General features: G+C 36.4%; 2 protein-coding genes across 2 annotated transcripts in view; both read right to left on the bottom strand.

Moving 5' to 3' along the window:
• LOC112047762 (MKI67 FHA domain-interacting nucleolar phosphoprotein-like) overlaps nt 1-4,057 on the bottom strand; it is a 191,494-nt gene extending 187,437 nt beyond the window's left edge. The window contains exon 1 of the mRNA XM_024084992.2: nt 4,052-4,057. The gene's annotated coding sequence lies outside the window, so the exon portion shown is untranslated. The remainder of the gene's footprint in view (nt 1-4,051) is intronic.
• LOC112047795 (ATP-dependent RNA helicase DDX54) lies at nt 1,744-16,577 on the bottom strand. Its single transcript, XM_024085039.2, has 13 exons — nt 16,198-16,577; nt 15,465-15,644; nt 14,049-14,232; nt 11,356-11,699; nt 10,399-10,609; nt 9,305-9,423; nt 8,302-8,415; nt 6,549-6,740; nt 5,027-5,140; nt 4,431-4,576; nt 3,331-3,466; nt 2,549-2,693; nt 1,744-2,007 (listed from the first exon to the last, which is right to left on the bottom strand). The coding sequence occupies exons 1-13, from the start codon at nt 16,396-16,398 to the stop codon at nt 1,835-1,837; spliced, it is 2,259 nt and encodes a 752-aa protein (XP_023940807.1). The 5' UTR covers nt 16,399-16,577; the 3' UTR covers nt 1,744-1,834.
• Nucleotides 16,578-16,846: the final 269 nt, after the last annotated feature.

Below are 16,846 nucleotides of genomic sequence, written 5' to 3'. Positions count from 1 at the left end.
AGAATAGTATAAACATGCTAAAATATACTTAAATAAAAAGAAAAGTTTTGTGAAAACAGCTTATATTTTAATATAAGTAATAATATGAAGAACATTCTTCATTAATCTGGAATTCTTTTTAAACCCTGGAATAAAAAGTTACAAATTTACATACAAACAAGTCATATGTTATTAATATTACCCTTATAAATAAAAACATTTTGTTTTGAATTGCAAACTAAAAACTTATTATTCTGTAAAACTTGTAGGTACCTACTTATACTTTGGAATAATAAAGATATTATGTTCTCAACTTTTGATAGAGGTTGCAATTAATTCCTATTAATTTTATCCTCCACCTAAAATTAGGGCTTTATTTCCATTGCATTTTTACTGGAATTAAATTTTCGGTTTTTATCCGTGTGTTATATTTATAAGCTGGACGTATCATATCAGTATGTGCTTCGTAGCTCTAAACGAATGGACCGGACCGATTATGATGCGATTTTTTATTTATAAACTGAATTGACCAAAATGGTTCTTAGCTATACGATAAAGAATTAAAGATCCGATAGGCCAATCCGCAGATGCTTATTTATGTTTTGTTAATTGTAACTTCGAGGGCGTTTAATTTTTTATTTCAACTTGTTATAGATGAAGAAAGTTACATACATTTACTACGTATGGGTTGCCAGTTAGGCGCATGTCTCGGCAGTATAGAGCGCGGTCCCATCGAGAGTTGTGAGCTCGTCTATAATGCTATAAACAGAATAAATACTAGGGATAGTGATGATAATGCCTCAAAGCCGATTTCAGCTACAGCGACGCTTCTGACTCCTCAAGTCTGGGAACTCGAATGGATAGTTCTCTGGTGTACTTTCCAGTGACTATGTACCTACCCTATTTTGACCCTAAAAGTGCCACTACATAGGGCACAAGTTAGCACACCATCACAGTAATTGTATGGGATTGCGGCTACTAGGGATAATATGTAGACACCAAGTTTATGAGATAAAACCGTCGATATGTTATGGGACTTATCTTCATCAATGTATTTAATGGGACTTTTACTAATTAGAACATATTTTTACTAACATTCCCGAGAGTAAAGTAATGCAACCACCAAAGCGCGTAACCTGGACCCGCAATAGCACCAACTATTATTGCGTACGCTGGGATAATATTAAACCACATATCGAAGCAAATTCGATATTCAGTACTTTTAATAACAATAAATTAGGTACAATATAGGTAAATGCAGACTTGAAAATTCACGAGTTTGAATTTAAACGTCTACCGAATATGACAGTGGTGGCATATATTGTCTTTCAAAAAGTAGGTACCTATTATATATATAGACAGAGAAATGAATAAGTCGGGATGATGTCAATGGCAAGAGACCGTGGATTGACGCTAGTTCCCTGGGAAATGAGAATGACACATTAGCACCGTGTCTCATATCAGGGAGGCAGATTCAAGGTCGGGTGCCGCAGCAGAAAAAACTGAAACCGAAAAGTGGCTTAAATAATAATAAAAAAGAGTTTGCCATGGCAGTGCCAAAAAAATTTCCGAGTAATTTTACCACGGCAAGTTGCCTCGACTGGTGACAGTACTTTGTATGCATAAAAAGTTTTTATTTTGTTGTTAAAAAAACATTAGTTTTGCAGTTTCAACACCTTGAAGTTATGGGAAATACTCCCGAGCACCCTGTATATATTAGTATCTATAGATGACTATGTATTTTGTATTAAATAAAACACAAAATAGTTTAAACAACTTCTATTCTTATTAAATGTACAAAGTTAGTACTTCGTTATATTGATTGAAAAAAATCTCTCAATAACATGTATTACATTTATTTCTTTTTCTTTTTACTCATTTTATGTTTGAGCTTCTGTTTGATTTTGTCTCTGCGCAAACGCTCCTTGACAATTTGCTGTTTGTTGCGGAACTCCTTGGACGAGGCTTCGGCCTTCTTCTTGTTGACGCGCTCGTTGTGCTTCACCCAGCGGGGACGGAACTCTGACACTGGAAACGAAATAAGTTGCATTCATATTTGTAAATTAATATAACCTGTATGTCTAGCTGTGCCAAGTTTCATTTGAATTCATTCAGTAGTTACAGTGTGATGCAAAATAAAAAACGGACAGACAAAAGACAAAATCGATCTATTATATAGGCCTCCAACAAAAATTTTCAAAACATCTTCAATGTACACAATATGACTTATTAATGTTTTATTACAAGTATAAATAGATGTCAATTGTCGACTTATTTTCCGATTATAACCCTAAAATGTGCAGTTATACTATATGCTTTTTAGCTCACCGATGATTGGTGTGCCTAGTGGGAGTATTCAATAAAACGCAAATTTATATGGAATTGAAACAGTTGTGCAGTAGTGCCACTAGATGGCGCTGTTACAATTCCTTAGAAATTCTCTTTTTCTTTCTATCTTTAGTATGGTTTTAGACAGAGAAGGATAGAGACTCAAACATGTTGTAAAACATCATCATTACAAAATACCCTGACTATACTGTGCACTATGTCACACATGAAGGCGACTCACATTTCTGCGGTTTGTCGGCCGAGGGCCGCTCGTCGTCGTCGTCCGGTGCCGCGTTCCGCTTGCGCCACTCGGCGTAGCGCCCGCTGCGGAACGACGCCGACACGCGCCCGCCGCTCTCCGTGCGCATCATCTTACGGCCGCCGTCCTGAGCACAAACATAAAGTTCAGCTTGTTCGTGTGTTATATTAATGTAGTTGCGGAGTTGCATAATAGATGGCGCTACTGGTAGTTTTTGAAAAATTGTATCACGCTATAATGATTTTGTACCATAATATGTAACACCACTAAAATTTCATGTCACTCGATTATGCAAAAACCTATTCATCAAAATCAATTCTTTAATCTTTATAAGCCCAAACAACAAAGAGAAGGTTAACAGTTCGACGTGTATTTAGATTTTTTATGTATGAATATGAACACGTATAACCTTTTACTGATTAGTCCGATTGTAATGTTTTTTTTTCAATAACATATTATATTTTTAACACTTTAAGTCGCATTAAATAGGGAATGGAATTTCGTACGAATGAATGCCATCAATCTATACTAATATTATAAAGCTGAAGAGTTTGTTTGTTTGGTTAAACGCGCTAATCTCAGAAAATACTGGTCCGATTTGAAAAATTCTTTCAGTGTTAGATAGCCCATTTATCGAGGAAGGCTATAGGCTATATATTATCCCCGTATTCCTACGGGAACGGGAACTACGCGGGTGAGACCGCGCAGCGTCAGCTAGTATGCAACAAATAAAGCAACAGTAGTACACGTGTACGTATACGCACCGGGTCGACGTGCACCATCTTCTTCCGCTTGCGGTCCCAGCGCAGCTGCGCGCGGCGCGAGCGCAGGCCGGCCGCGTCGTCGCCACGCAGCTCCAGCTCCGCCGACGACGCGCCCGCGGAGAAGTTCACCGCCATACTGACATATTGTTACACTGTTACTTAAGGTGCCTTGGCTTCAATCATTATAGCCGCCCTACATTGAAGTGGTTTTTTTAATTCTTTACAAGTTAAACCTTGACCACAGTCTCACCTGATGTGTGTGATGATCTAATTCTTGCTTGGAAGCGGGTTATTTCATCGTGTTAAAATTACACGTGTGTGAATTACATGTAAAGTTTATAGTTTATATTTATTAGTGTTATAAATATTTTAGATGTGTGAGTTTACCTTGTCCCCCTCAAAAAAACGACAGACAATATTGTTGATGAATTTGAGCATGTTATATACTGCCGTGCTATACGCAAAAGCCGTATCTCAGCAAGTTTCGAGATAATAGAAGTTATGTTAAGGTAGTTTTAAGGTGAAAGTGAGATGGAAAAAACTTTCTTAAGGGGTTTTCTATACTTTAAAAATAGCATACTGCTATAAGGTTTAGTTCATTAGATGCATATCTTTCCAAGCTATCCGATGCAATGATGTTTAATACTGTTGTGTTACGTTTTAACGTTTGTGTTTTGGTCATGAAAAATGAGGCGCTCAAAAAAGGAAATTTCCACATGTTAGTTGTGATCAACAACGAACGTTATTTAAACAAATAATACCTAAATATCTTCTACAATGTCGAGTTTCGTGTTCAGGAAGTGGAAAAACTATATTATATACATAAATAAATAATGGAAAAAAGACAAAATTGTGTATGTGTGCGCTCTTTTTAGCCTATTTACTATAGTAAATCTTTATTTATTATAGTAATTCGGATCACTTTTTGCGATGATTTTGTAGGGACCTAACCAATCTATAGTATAAAATTATCATTGATCCGATGGCACAAAAATCAAATAAATGTTTTTTTTTTGAGATACCGCTTTTGCGCTTAACACGGCAGTATAGGTGAGTGAAACTGCGGGACATCGTTAGTTTATTTATAAGTTACAACATACCCAGTTTCAGTGTGTTGGTCGCTCGCGAAATGCGGTATGTAGTTCTCGTCGCGCTGCGCCGCCTTCTTCTTCTTCTTTGAGCTTTTCGCCACGGAAAATTCTTCTGTCGAATTTGATTTACTACTCTCTTCTAATATTCCTTCAGCCTTGTAACAAAGTAAAAACAATCACTAATATGTTATGGTGAATTCTTAACTCTCTAGAGGGAAGCTTGGTACTGTAATTAACCATTAAAATTGGCTGATATTAAATGAATCAACAAAATTCTATTTAATTGTAGCAACAGCAAGGTTTCACACTCCCTTTAATTTTACTCTCTTAATTAAAAATCTCATGATTTCACTATTAGTCAAACTTTGGTATCACTTAATAGGCAAACAAGGCGTAGGAGTAAATAAATAATTATGTTTCTTAGTTAATTTCCTAATCCAGTGATGTATTGACGGTAATACTCTACTTTTATGTCAACCACAAATTGGTGATAATTAAGACTTATCAATTCTTATAACAGTTATGTAACTTGTATGTAACTTGAACTTTATATCAAATTTGATATTATGTCTTTGCATTTAATTATTCGTTGGGAATTGTTTCACCTGTTGCAATTTGTTATCTCTTGTTTTCTGCACCATCTTTCCGTGGACGCGTCGCTTCGCTTTCATCGCCAAGTACATCGGAGAGTCGTTTTTGTTGGCCAGTTCTAGGATCGTCTGGAAATAAATGTAAATTTTATTTTTTTAATACAATTAAGGAAGTGGACTCTTACTTCTTAATTTTTTTTTTGTTATTAAGTAACAATTTAATACTTCATAAAATTACAATCTAGCCTATGTGACTAATTAGTAATTTATCTTTAACTTAAACTTATAATGGATTATTAATATACTAAGATAAAGTACAATAACTTATTCTTGGTCTTTATCTAGTAATGTTTTATTCATGTTAAGTGACTATGCAATTCGCCTCATTACAAGTCCCTCTTTACGTGACACTGGCATAAATAACTATTGTTGGGGTCCCAAGGTGTTGGAAATTTGATCGGAATGCTCAATTTTGGTCACAATGGACTGATTACACTAAATGATTCTTAAATGGGGTAGTTGAGTTTTTATATCAAATTTTATATTTAAACAATAATAATTTCGTATAGTACATGGATTAAGGGTCCGAAATATATCGATATTAATTATTTTACATATAAGTTAAGGATTTCATACAAAATTTAATTTAAAAATTATATATTTTTAAAATTTTTCCAAACGTCAAAAACGCTGTCGTCCATTTTGTGACGTCACGATGTTACGATGTCACTAGAGGAATAAACGTCAGATTAAGGCATGTCCAATTTTTTGCTTCTTTCAGTCTTCTTATTATACAGTTTACGTGACGTCATGACGCAGATAAAATATAAACTATCATGGCCGATAGCGTTTTGGCTCGTATTGTCTAAAAAATATGTATTTGAAAATTATAGTCTTTATGTATCAATGTCTCAAAAAAATACGATATTTTTTTTCAATCTAGTAGAGGGATACTGAACAATTTAAGACCCTTTTAAAAAAAACCTAACCTAACCTAACATATTCGGCTCCGCATTATTGCACAAAAATTAGTCGTGCTACAATGGCTCTCATTACATGACACTGGCTTATATATAACTATGGGTCCTAAGGTGTTAGAATTTTTATCGAAATGTTAAATTTTCGTCGCCGACCAAAATTTAACATTTAACGTTTGTTTGTGGACTTGTTATATATTATGTGATTCCTAACTATAGTTTGGCAAGTCCATTGATGATATGCGGGCGACGAGGGGAAAGAAAAGTGAAGTGTATCAGTCGTGGGTGTTTCATCGCTACACGCCCCCCGATCCGCGTGGACCATCGGGAGTGTTACGAACGAAGTTGCCAGGCTATACTTCGCTCCTCGCTGACTATACTCACCCCCTTGGGTCGGAAGCTCTTAAGGCCTATGTCCTGCAGTGGACGTCCATCGGCTGATATTATGACGATGATGATGATGAAGGTGTTGGAGTTGGAATGCTCAATTTTGGTCGCGCTAACTAGGTGGACTGACACTAAGTGATTCCTAACTACTCTACTACTACTACATTACTCACCCCCTTGGGTCGGAAGCTCTTGATCTGCTCCACGAGCTCCGCCGCCTGCAGCTGCGCGCGCTCCAGCAGGCAGGGGTGTGGCGCGGCGGGCGGGGCGGTGAGCTTGGCGCGCCGGTTGGCCTCCGCGGACGCGGGCTCGCGCCAGCGCACGTACTGCTGCCAGCCGCGCCCGCACACGCGCGCCGCGTCTTCCTGCAACATCGTCACTAAAGTTACCGGATCTTTTGAACAACATAATAATAATTTATATAAAAAGCTGTGAAATTCCTATCTATCTATGTCAATAGTTTTTTTTTTTTTACAAGTTAGCCCTTGATTACAATCTCACATGGTAAGTGATGATACAGTCTAAGATGGAAGCGGGCTAACTAGTTAGAAGAAGGATGAAAATCCACACCCCTTTCGGTTTCTACACGGCATCGTACCGGAACGCTAAATCGCTTGGCGGTACGTCTTTGCCGGTAGGGTGGTAACTAGCCACGGCCGAAGCCTCCCACCAGCCAGACCTGGACAAATTAAGAAAATCTCAATCTGCCCAGCCGGGGATCGAACCCAGGACCTCCGTCTTCTAAATCCACCGCGCATACCACTGCGCCACGGAGGCCGTCAAAAATTAGACAAATAAACTTCTATTTCAGTTCAAGGAACCTGTTAGCAACGAAAGTAGGCAGATTTGACACTGTCCGCTTTGTTAAATATTTTATAACACATTTGCTCGTAAAGTATCTCTTATATCACCAATTTCAAGCCGTCTAAAAACGAACGGTACTTTTTTAAATTATAGCAATTAGTTTTTATGGCAGACAAATGCTCAGCATTTTATGAATAAAATTAACTTTGAGATAAAACATAATAAATAAACATTAAATTATTTCATTTTAATAATTTTGACAATAAATGACAATCATTTATAATTATAAGATAAACACAAAAATATTAATTTAATTTATGAGTAATACTGGCTGTTTTTGGTGCATTTGCCTTAAAAAAAACGCTTCGGTATCTGTGCAAAAATGCGTATCAAAATTTCATCATATTATGGAAAACAGGCAAAGATGCAAATTGATTTCAGAAAATGTGTTCAAAGTGTGTTTCCTCGCAAATGTGTTATAACACGCCGACTGACTTTGATAATTACAGCCTCGGCTTCCTTACTATATGCAATTATGCCTCTGCTTTAATTTTCAACTTACCGCACTTATATCATAATGTACTATTATATTATATCATAATGGACACGCGTCGCCGCACTCGCTCAACTATTGACTGTTGACTATTGAACATAGACAAGTCTTACAATCTCGGAGTAGTTCTTCTCCCAGGCCACGACGTCCTGGTGCCGGAGCTCGAGCGCGTGTGTCGGCACCGCGCCCCACACGCCGCTCGGACACGCGTCGCCGCACTCGCTCAACTATTGACTGTTGACTATTGAACATAGACAAGTCTTACAATCTCGGAGTAGTTCTTCTCCCAGGCCACGACGTCCTGGTGCCGGAGCTCGAGCGCGTGTGTCGGCACCGCGCCCCACACGCCGCTCGGACACGCGTCGCCGCACTCGCTCAACTATTGACTGTTGACTATTGAACATAGACAAGTCTTACAATCTCGGAGTAGTTCTTCTCCCAGGCCGCGACGTCCTGGTGCCGGAGCTCGAGCGCGTGTGTCGGCACCGCGCCCCACACGCCGCTCGGACACGCGTTGCCGCACTCGCTCAACTATTGACTGTTGACTATTGAACATAGACAAGTCTTACAATCTCGGAGTAGTTCTTCTCCCAGGCCACGACGTCCTGGTGCCGGAGCTCGAGCGCGTGTGTCGGCACCGCGCCCCACACGCCGCTCGGACACGCGTCGCCGCACTCGCTCACCTGTGGATATGGGTATTGAATATTGTTCTGATTCATTCATCTCTATAATGTTAATCGAAGAAAAAATAATACGAATATAAAAAATCAAGATAAATTAACTTATAAAAGTAAAAAAACAGATAATATATAATTTATTTATAATTAAATAATTACTCATTTTGGGAAGAATCCTAGAAATGGGGGTAGTAATGGGTCAATAATGTTGATGAAAATACATTTATTTCCGTGTGGCCGTCCATCACTGTTAACTAGGGTTGCCAAAATTTCTTAAGAAAAGTATAGTATTTTTCGCTTATGGTATCCATGAACGTCGCACACTGTAATGCCGGCTCCACATTAGTGCCGTGAACAGGCACCAACGTGAACGTGGACGGTTTTCACGGGGTTCACGCACGTTCACGCCTGTCCCCGATCCGAGTTGGTATTATGTCCCGCGAACAAGGGTTCACGCATACACATCCACATTCACAGCCCACCACCAGTTTACTCTGGACTACGAAGCAACAAAGTCATTGCTGCAGCAGATTTCAATCGATTGTGAGCATCCCGTGAATGTGGAGGGCATGGTCTCGTGCTGTGAATTCATGTCGAGAATTCGCGCGTGAATTCACGGCACTAATGTGGAGCCGGTATAAGACTGGCTGTTACCTCTCTACAATAATTCAAACTCGGAATTCGATAATATAGACAAGTTCGTATTCGATGATAATGTTATAGTTTTAAAATAAAAGATGTTTGTAAAATTTTGTAAAGTTGTTGAAAATATAGTATTTTTACGTACATACATATATTTCTTCGACAGTATATAACGAAGAAATACGTATGTACGAAGTATTATACGATGTACAGTATATATTATAGTACGATTGGCAACCCTACTGGTACCTACCTCGCTCGGCATAACAAGCTGCGCGCCGAGGAACAGCTGCAGGTCCAGCAGGTGTGCCACGTCCTCCGCCGACACCAGCGAGAACGCGCGCCCGGAGCGCCCCGCGCGAGCACTGCGACCTGAAACACGAAATTTAATATTTTTAAAAATACGGGACCCTATTACCAAGACCGAAGTCTTATGGACGGACGGCGGACTGTCCATCCGTCCATCCACCTGTCATCAGGCTATAGATATACTACGCGTTATGAAACAAGGCCCGTAAAAGCGGCGCTCATTGTCATTAAGTAATGGCGGTCTTCTTATTGTCATTTTGTATACGGCGCTGTCAATTTTAGTTCAGGTTTTAGTCGCGGGACTTAAACTTATTTCAAGTCTAGTTAGACAATTGAAAATGATGTGTTTCGAATCAGAATATAATTAATATTTAAGAGGGCTCCCATTACTTGGTCGAATTTTTGACAACCCATGGTAATAATACCCCTATTATATCGTAGCGTCCCTGTGTATCGTAGCGTCTAAAATCTAAACGAATCGGCTGATTTAAATGCGGTTTCTTTGTTTCCAACTTTCATTTATGATTTCTTTGTAAGCTACACATACCTACAAATAGAAGTAAAGAACATCTATCATCGTCATTTTGACGGCCTTAGCGGCGCAGTGGTATGCGCGGTGAATTTACAAGACGGAGGTCCTGGATTCGATCCCCGGCTGGGTCTAATGAGGTTTCACTGGCTGGTGGGAGGCTTCGGCCGTGGCTTGTTACGACCTACCGAAAAAGACGTACCGCCAAGTTATTTAGCGTTCCGGTACGATGTCGTGTAGAAACCGAGAGCAGTGTGGATTTCATCCTACTCCTATCAAGTTAGATTCAGTCGCTTCCATCTTAGATTGCATCATCACTTACCATCAGGTGAGATTGTAGTCAAGGGCTAACTTGTAGAGAATAAAAAAAAAACTAACTAAACTAAACTTGATTGTCCTGCTTTATGCAAAAAGGCAAAAACCTTGTAAACTATTTATAGACAGGATAAATTACAGTATTTCTTGATAACAAACACGTTTGATGGAAAGTGTTAAATGGAGTGACTTACCCACTCTATGCACGAACAGTTTTGGTTTAGCTGGAAAATTGTAGTTGATGACAGTATCCAGCGACGGCAAGTCCAACCCTCGGGCCGCGACGTCTGTGACCAACAGCACTGAGCACTTTTTGTTAGTGAACTTGCCGAGGGCTATCTTACGAGCCGCGGGGTCCAGGCCAGAGTATGCGTACGTTGATGATATACCCGCTTGTTGCAATATCTAAAAATAACAAAAGAAACATCTAGTGGTATAAGTACTTTGACTGTCGTAACGGTTAAACAGAGTCAAAGTCAATCAGTTACTTAATGGATTAGGGGGGTTGATGCTTCGATTTTCTATAAAAAGTTGATGCACAATCAGCGACCAATAAACGTAATGTGTGCCAAACTCAATTCAAGTAGTCGCATTTGAAAATTCAACCTTAAACTCAATTCTTAAAATTGAATTTACTCTGTTGATATTAGTAATTTTGTTTGAACGTCCATACAAATTACCGATCATTATGACTTACGACGTCATTAAATCGTACCATTTTGTATGGGCCGTTTTTCAGGGATCCGCAGCAGCGCCGCAAATCTGACCCTTTAAATCCCTGTAGCTTCGAAAGTAATGATCGCAGATACCCTGTTACTTTTACAAAATTGCTTAACTATTCGCATACTCTTATTATATACAATTTAAAAAACTGTCATCATCCCTATTGAGCTGTTTGCAACCGCTCTTGGGCAGGCAGGCACCGCAGAAAAGTTTGGTAGTATGGACAGTATGCATGCAAAAGGCACTGAATACATTCGAATATAAGTATGTATTTCATCCTGCGATGCATATATTATGTTGTTGTTCTGTTGTTGTATTTCTATTTTCTTACTTAATAATCTAGATACTTCGATTGAGATTACTACTATACAGTTATGTGATCACTGATCATAAATAATTTAACAATAAATAAATAATGACATACATACCAGATGGAGGTATTCAACATGATGCTTGGTTGCAGCAAAAACCAACGCTTGACTATCTTTCGTTAAAACTTTGTCCAACAGTAACAATAAGGCTGCAGTTTTGAGTTCAGCTCTCACATATATCCAGCCGAGCCATAGAGTTGATGGTAGCTTCCAGTCGACGTCTAATCTTATCAAAACTGGCTCACTGAGACCTGCGCGAGCAAACTCCACTAACATTTTAGGTAGTGTTGCTGAGAACAACAGAGTCTGCCGATTAGATGGCAGACGTGCGACAATCTCTCGGAGTTGTTCACCAAATCCCAGTTCAAATAGTCTGTCTGCCTCGTCGAACACAACAACCTCTGTAAAAACCATAATTATAAGATCATTAACATCATTAAAGATCTCAGAATGAGAGGGGTTTAGTTTGGCAGACTTCACACACATAGAGAATTAAGAAAATTCTCTGGTATGCACCTCACGATGTTTTTCCTTCACCATTTGAGACAAGTGATATTTAATATCTTAAATAAATCGTTTAATTCAGTTTCTAAAATAACATAAATACACGCGAGTTTGGAACCTTCTTTTAGGAGTAGTATAAACTACCTCTGTATTAGAAAACTCCGCTCTTCCATAGCTATTACGAGTACATAGTGAAATAACAGATATTAAATTAGCATTACTAAATTAATAGTTATTAGGTTGTTTTGCACATGTATGTGTGTGTGTGTGTGTTTTTCAGGAAATAAGATTTAATAAAGATTCTTCTTCAGATATGTCAGGTTATAAAATGCACATAGCTGAAACGCAGGATCTGATTCGAACTTATGCCCTCCGAATCGAAGGTAGAGATATGCCACGAAAAAAAACTGCGGCGCGGCAAAATTCACAGTACAGGCCCGCACAAAATCTTAAAATACCGTAATATATTAAATAAAAAGAACATATTAATGAGTTTTTGACTAAATTAAAACTTTTTATGTTGGATAAAGTTTACTATGAAATAAATGACTTTTTGACCGAAAAAGATATAAATACGCCTCTCTACTAGTTACATCACCCCAACGGGGTTCCATTGTAATAATTATATAATGACATTTAATTTATGATATAAGTATATTTTTTAGATAATGATAATGGAAACTGGAAATGAAACTCTAAATACACTTATTTAGACGGTCGCGTGGCGCTGTGGGTAGTGACCCTGCTTTCTGCATCCACGGCCGTGGGTTAGGGATTCCCACTACTGGAAAAATATTTGTGTGATGAGCATGGGCTTTTTCCAGTGTCTGTGTGTATTTATACATTATATGTATAAGTATTTATATGTAGTATATATATGTATATGAATATTATTATATCAACTATCTTAGTACCCTTAACACAAGCTAATCTGTAAGCTTAATTTGTGGCTAAATAGTGATGTGTATTGTTTATTGTTTAAGTATATTTATTTAATTTTATTAATTTATTAATACATAATAAATGAATTAATAATGAATAATAAAAAATAAAGTTTGTGTTGATGGCCAATTTAAATTCTAAACAGGACATATACATTATACATTATACAGGAAGTCTGGAACAGACACCGAAAGGGCATCTGTTTACAAAAATAAGTTATATCACTAAATGACAATTGTAATTTGTAATGAAATCATAGTTCATAACTTACTGATGACTTATTAGGTATTCGTTAAGAACTTTTGAAGCGCGATATAAAATGATTCAGCGCCATCTGTCGGTAGTTTTATGTTGCACTTGATACACTTATACTGAATTTAATTTTAAAAAATATTTATACTTGGACACAAAATTCAGATTCTCGTATGTCATCCCATAAAATAGAAGCTTGAAAATATAAGCTGTATGAATATACTATGCTGTAGAGTCGCAGTGCCGAAAAAAAATCTCCTAATTATTTCACCGCGGCTTTTCTTTGCTATTTGTTTTTGCCTAAATCTGTAACAGCTTTTACTATTTTTACTATGATTACATTAAAAATTAAAAAATTAAAAATTTTATAAAAAAAAATCAACCAACTTCAAATACATACAAAAATTCAAATCAATGGGTTAGCACCAATATCAAACTGATCACCACAGAATGAATAATTTTGTTCACTTGTTTTAGTTATTTTGATTTTAATACAATATTACTAAACCGATTTTCGTGAAAATTAAATAAGTCTAATCTGGAGAATTTTCAAAATTGGTTAATAAATAACTAAGTTATGAAGTTAGGTATGAAACATTAAAAAATAAAACATAGCATTAAATTGAGAACCTCCTTTTATTGAAGTTGGTTTAAAAATATGCTGTTATTGGTAATGATAAAAATACTAATAACAGGTAATAAATACAGTAGTATTTTTTTGAATCATAAATGTAAGACATGCTAAAATGCTGCATCAAACAAATGATGATAATACAAAAAAACTAGTAGAAGAACTAGCCTAATATAGAACCATTTAAATATGGATGTGTTAGTTGAGTTAAAACTTACTTCATCATTATCAACCCATATTCGGCTCACTGCTGAGCTCGAGTCTCCTCTCAGAATGAGAGGGGTTAGGCCAGTAATCCACCACGCTGGTCTTCACACACGCAGAGAATTAATGAAATTATCTGATGTGCAGGTTTCCTCACGATGTTTTTCCTTCACCGTTTTGAGACATGTGATATTTAATTTCTTAAAAAAAAACTTACTTATATTATCCAATTTAAGGCTCATTTCAATACAAATGTGTAAAAAACGTCCAGGCGTTGCAACCACAATGTCAGGTGTAGAACCACTCATAACTCCGAACTGTTGTTCAATGGATTCACCACCGAGAATTGCTGCTGAACTGAGCCCAGTAAATTTGCCTAATTCACGTACAAATCTCAATGTCTGAAAACATTTGCACCATTAACAAAATTATGAACTGTTCCTATAAACAATTTTTTTTCTTATTCAAAATGTAATGTTTATACCAATTTCATTTTATTTTTCGTATATTATAATATTCAAATAGTAGTTGTAAAATGTTTTTTTTTTTGTTAACTGTAAAAATATGTATTTTTTTCTGTAGACTGTTTTTATGTTATCTTGAAATGGATTTTAATATTACAGAAATAAGCATGCTGTGTCTACTTTAATTTGATTGTACAGAGCCTTGTGTTTGTATTTTTTAGATTGTAATTATGTAAATACTGTAACAATCACTAGTGGACCAAATAAATAAATAAAGCAATATAATTTTTAATGATGTTCTTATCTATATATGCCTTATTCAATAGACTATGTTTGATCACAGAATTGACTTTTCTTGCATTTAAATGTATGTTATATGTTTAAATGTAGGTTCATTGATTTTGTTTAAACTGTTTAAGGTCACTGTTTTTACTCCACTACAGAATATTTTAATTTTAGTTTGATTATTTTAATGTATATATTGATAGTAATTATTATTGCAAATATTGACATTTATTTAATATTTTCCTCAGTCTTTCATTTCATATTTTTGTAATTAAATTGCATTTTTTTTTTGTAAATAATTTTTAAATATAACATATATTATTGCAAAATATTGTCAATATTTGCATGCTTATATAATCAGTAGATTGTGTTGGAAATTATAGTATATTGTATGTTGTAACCCACAATTCAGCAAATAAATTATTATTATTAATACTGCAAACTCATTTAGCATGACAAACACAAAATTGAGTTAAAGTACACACTATATTTAAAAGAGTACATTTCTTAATCTTAAGGCGACTCCAGTATCACTAGTCTCCTCAGTATCAGATTTCATTAATTACAAAATTTGTCAAATCAAATGTCTATGGAAGGCTAAGACATTTGCCCTTGCATCTGACTATACATATACTGTGTACACTAAATATAGCTACTTCTCTAACTGTAGGTTTTTTTTCATATATATCATCATAAATAACCCATATTCAGCTCACTATTGAGCACAAATCCCCTCTCAGATTGAGAGGGATTAGACTAATAATCCACCATGCTGGCCCAATATGGATTTGCAGACTTCACACAATCTGTTGCATAGTTCAAAAGCTATATGTATACAGATGGCTAGAAGAAACTTTGTTTTAATACAATGCTAAGAAGTATACCTGTAAAGCTAACTCTCTTGTGGGTGATAATATAAGAGCTCTTAAATTTTTTCCTTGTAGAGGTTTATTGACTGGTGCTACAAGTTTCTCCAGAATAGGCAACACAAAACATGCTGTTTTACCAGAACCAGTGCGAGCCATAGCAACCACATCCTTGTTCTCCAATGCAAGTGGTATAGTCTAAAAAATTAAGGAAAATAATCATTATAGTACTATACTATAGCTTCATTAATTAATAATTGTTATTACTCTATTTTCAAATAGGTATATAGCCTGAAATAAAGACATTTTTATTATATTATTATAATTCTACCAAAAACATCTCCGAGTGAGTTCTTTAGAAAGTTTTGGTTCCCATAAAATCACATAACCAGTAAAATCATATCAGCCGATGGACGTCCACTGCAGGACATAGGCCTTTTGTAGGGACTTCCAAACATCATGATACTTAGACGCCTGCATCCTGCGAATCCTTGCGACTTGCTTGATGACGTCAGTCCACCTGGTGGGAGGTCAACCAGCACTGTGCTTTCTAGTGCGGGATAGCTATTCCAGCACTTTGGGACCTCAACTTCCATCAGCCTTTCTAAGTATGCGCCCTGTCCATTGCCACTTCAGCTTTGCAACTTGTTGAGCTATATCTGTGACTTTGGTTTTTCTGTGGATCTCCTCATTTCTGATTCGATCACGCAGATAATATATATTAAAGAGGTATTTTATTTTTATTTTGTACCTTACGCTGAATTGGTGTAGGTTGTTTATAACCTCTTTTAGTTATTCCTTTAAGCACATGAAAACTTAAGCCCATTGACTGAAACCCCCCAGATCCTTTTTTTTGTTTTTTTTGAAGAGTAACATCTTTTTCAGATCTTTCTCCTTGAATTGGTGCTTCAAAGCCTGGCAGGCCCTCGTCAACAATTTCCTTACGACCCATTTTATATGATAGTTCACTTCACGATAGGACTTCACATCATATTTAAAATATATCTCTGCATATATTCTGAAGTAAAGAATTGTAGAAAAAGTTAATTTTTAATAAAATATTTAGCACGAACTTAACCCAACCAAAAAGTGGAAATGCAAAACAAATCCCACATTGATTTGATTTTGATATTTGACGTGACAATGACATTGACATTGACATTTATGTCACAAATGTGACAGGTAAAGCTAAAGAGTAATGCATACAGGTCATAGATGATACATAATATATTGAGATACAGGTATTTAAGAAATTTTACTATAAAAGCTATTCTAAGAAACTACAAACACCTACAAAAACGATTTTGTATACCCTAATCCTATTTTATGGGTTTTGCCTTGTTTTGCAAACTATCAAACATTAGTGTTTGGAGTACATGTTTCATTCGCATGTCAATCTT

Source organism: Bicyclus anynana, chromosome 12 (assembly GCF_947172395.1).
Source record: "Bicyclus anynana chromosome 12, ilBicAnyn1.1, whole genome shotgun sequence".
Classification (NCBI taxonomy): Eukaryota; Metazoa; Arthropoda; class Insecta; order Lepidoptera; family Nymphalidae; genus Bicyclus; species Bicyclus anynana.
This window is presented reverse-complemented; position numbering and strand designations above follow the sequence as displayed.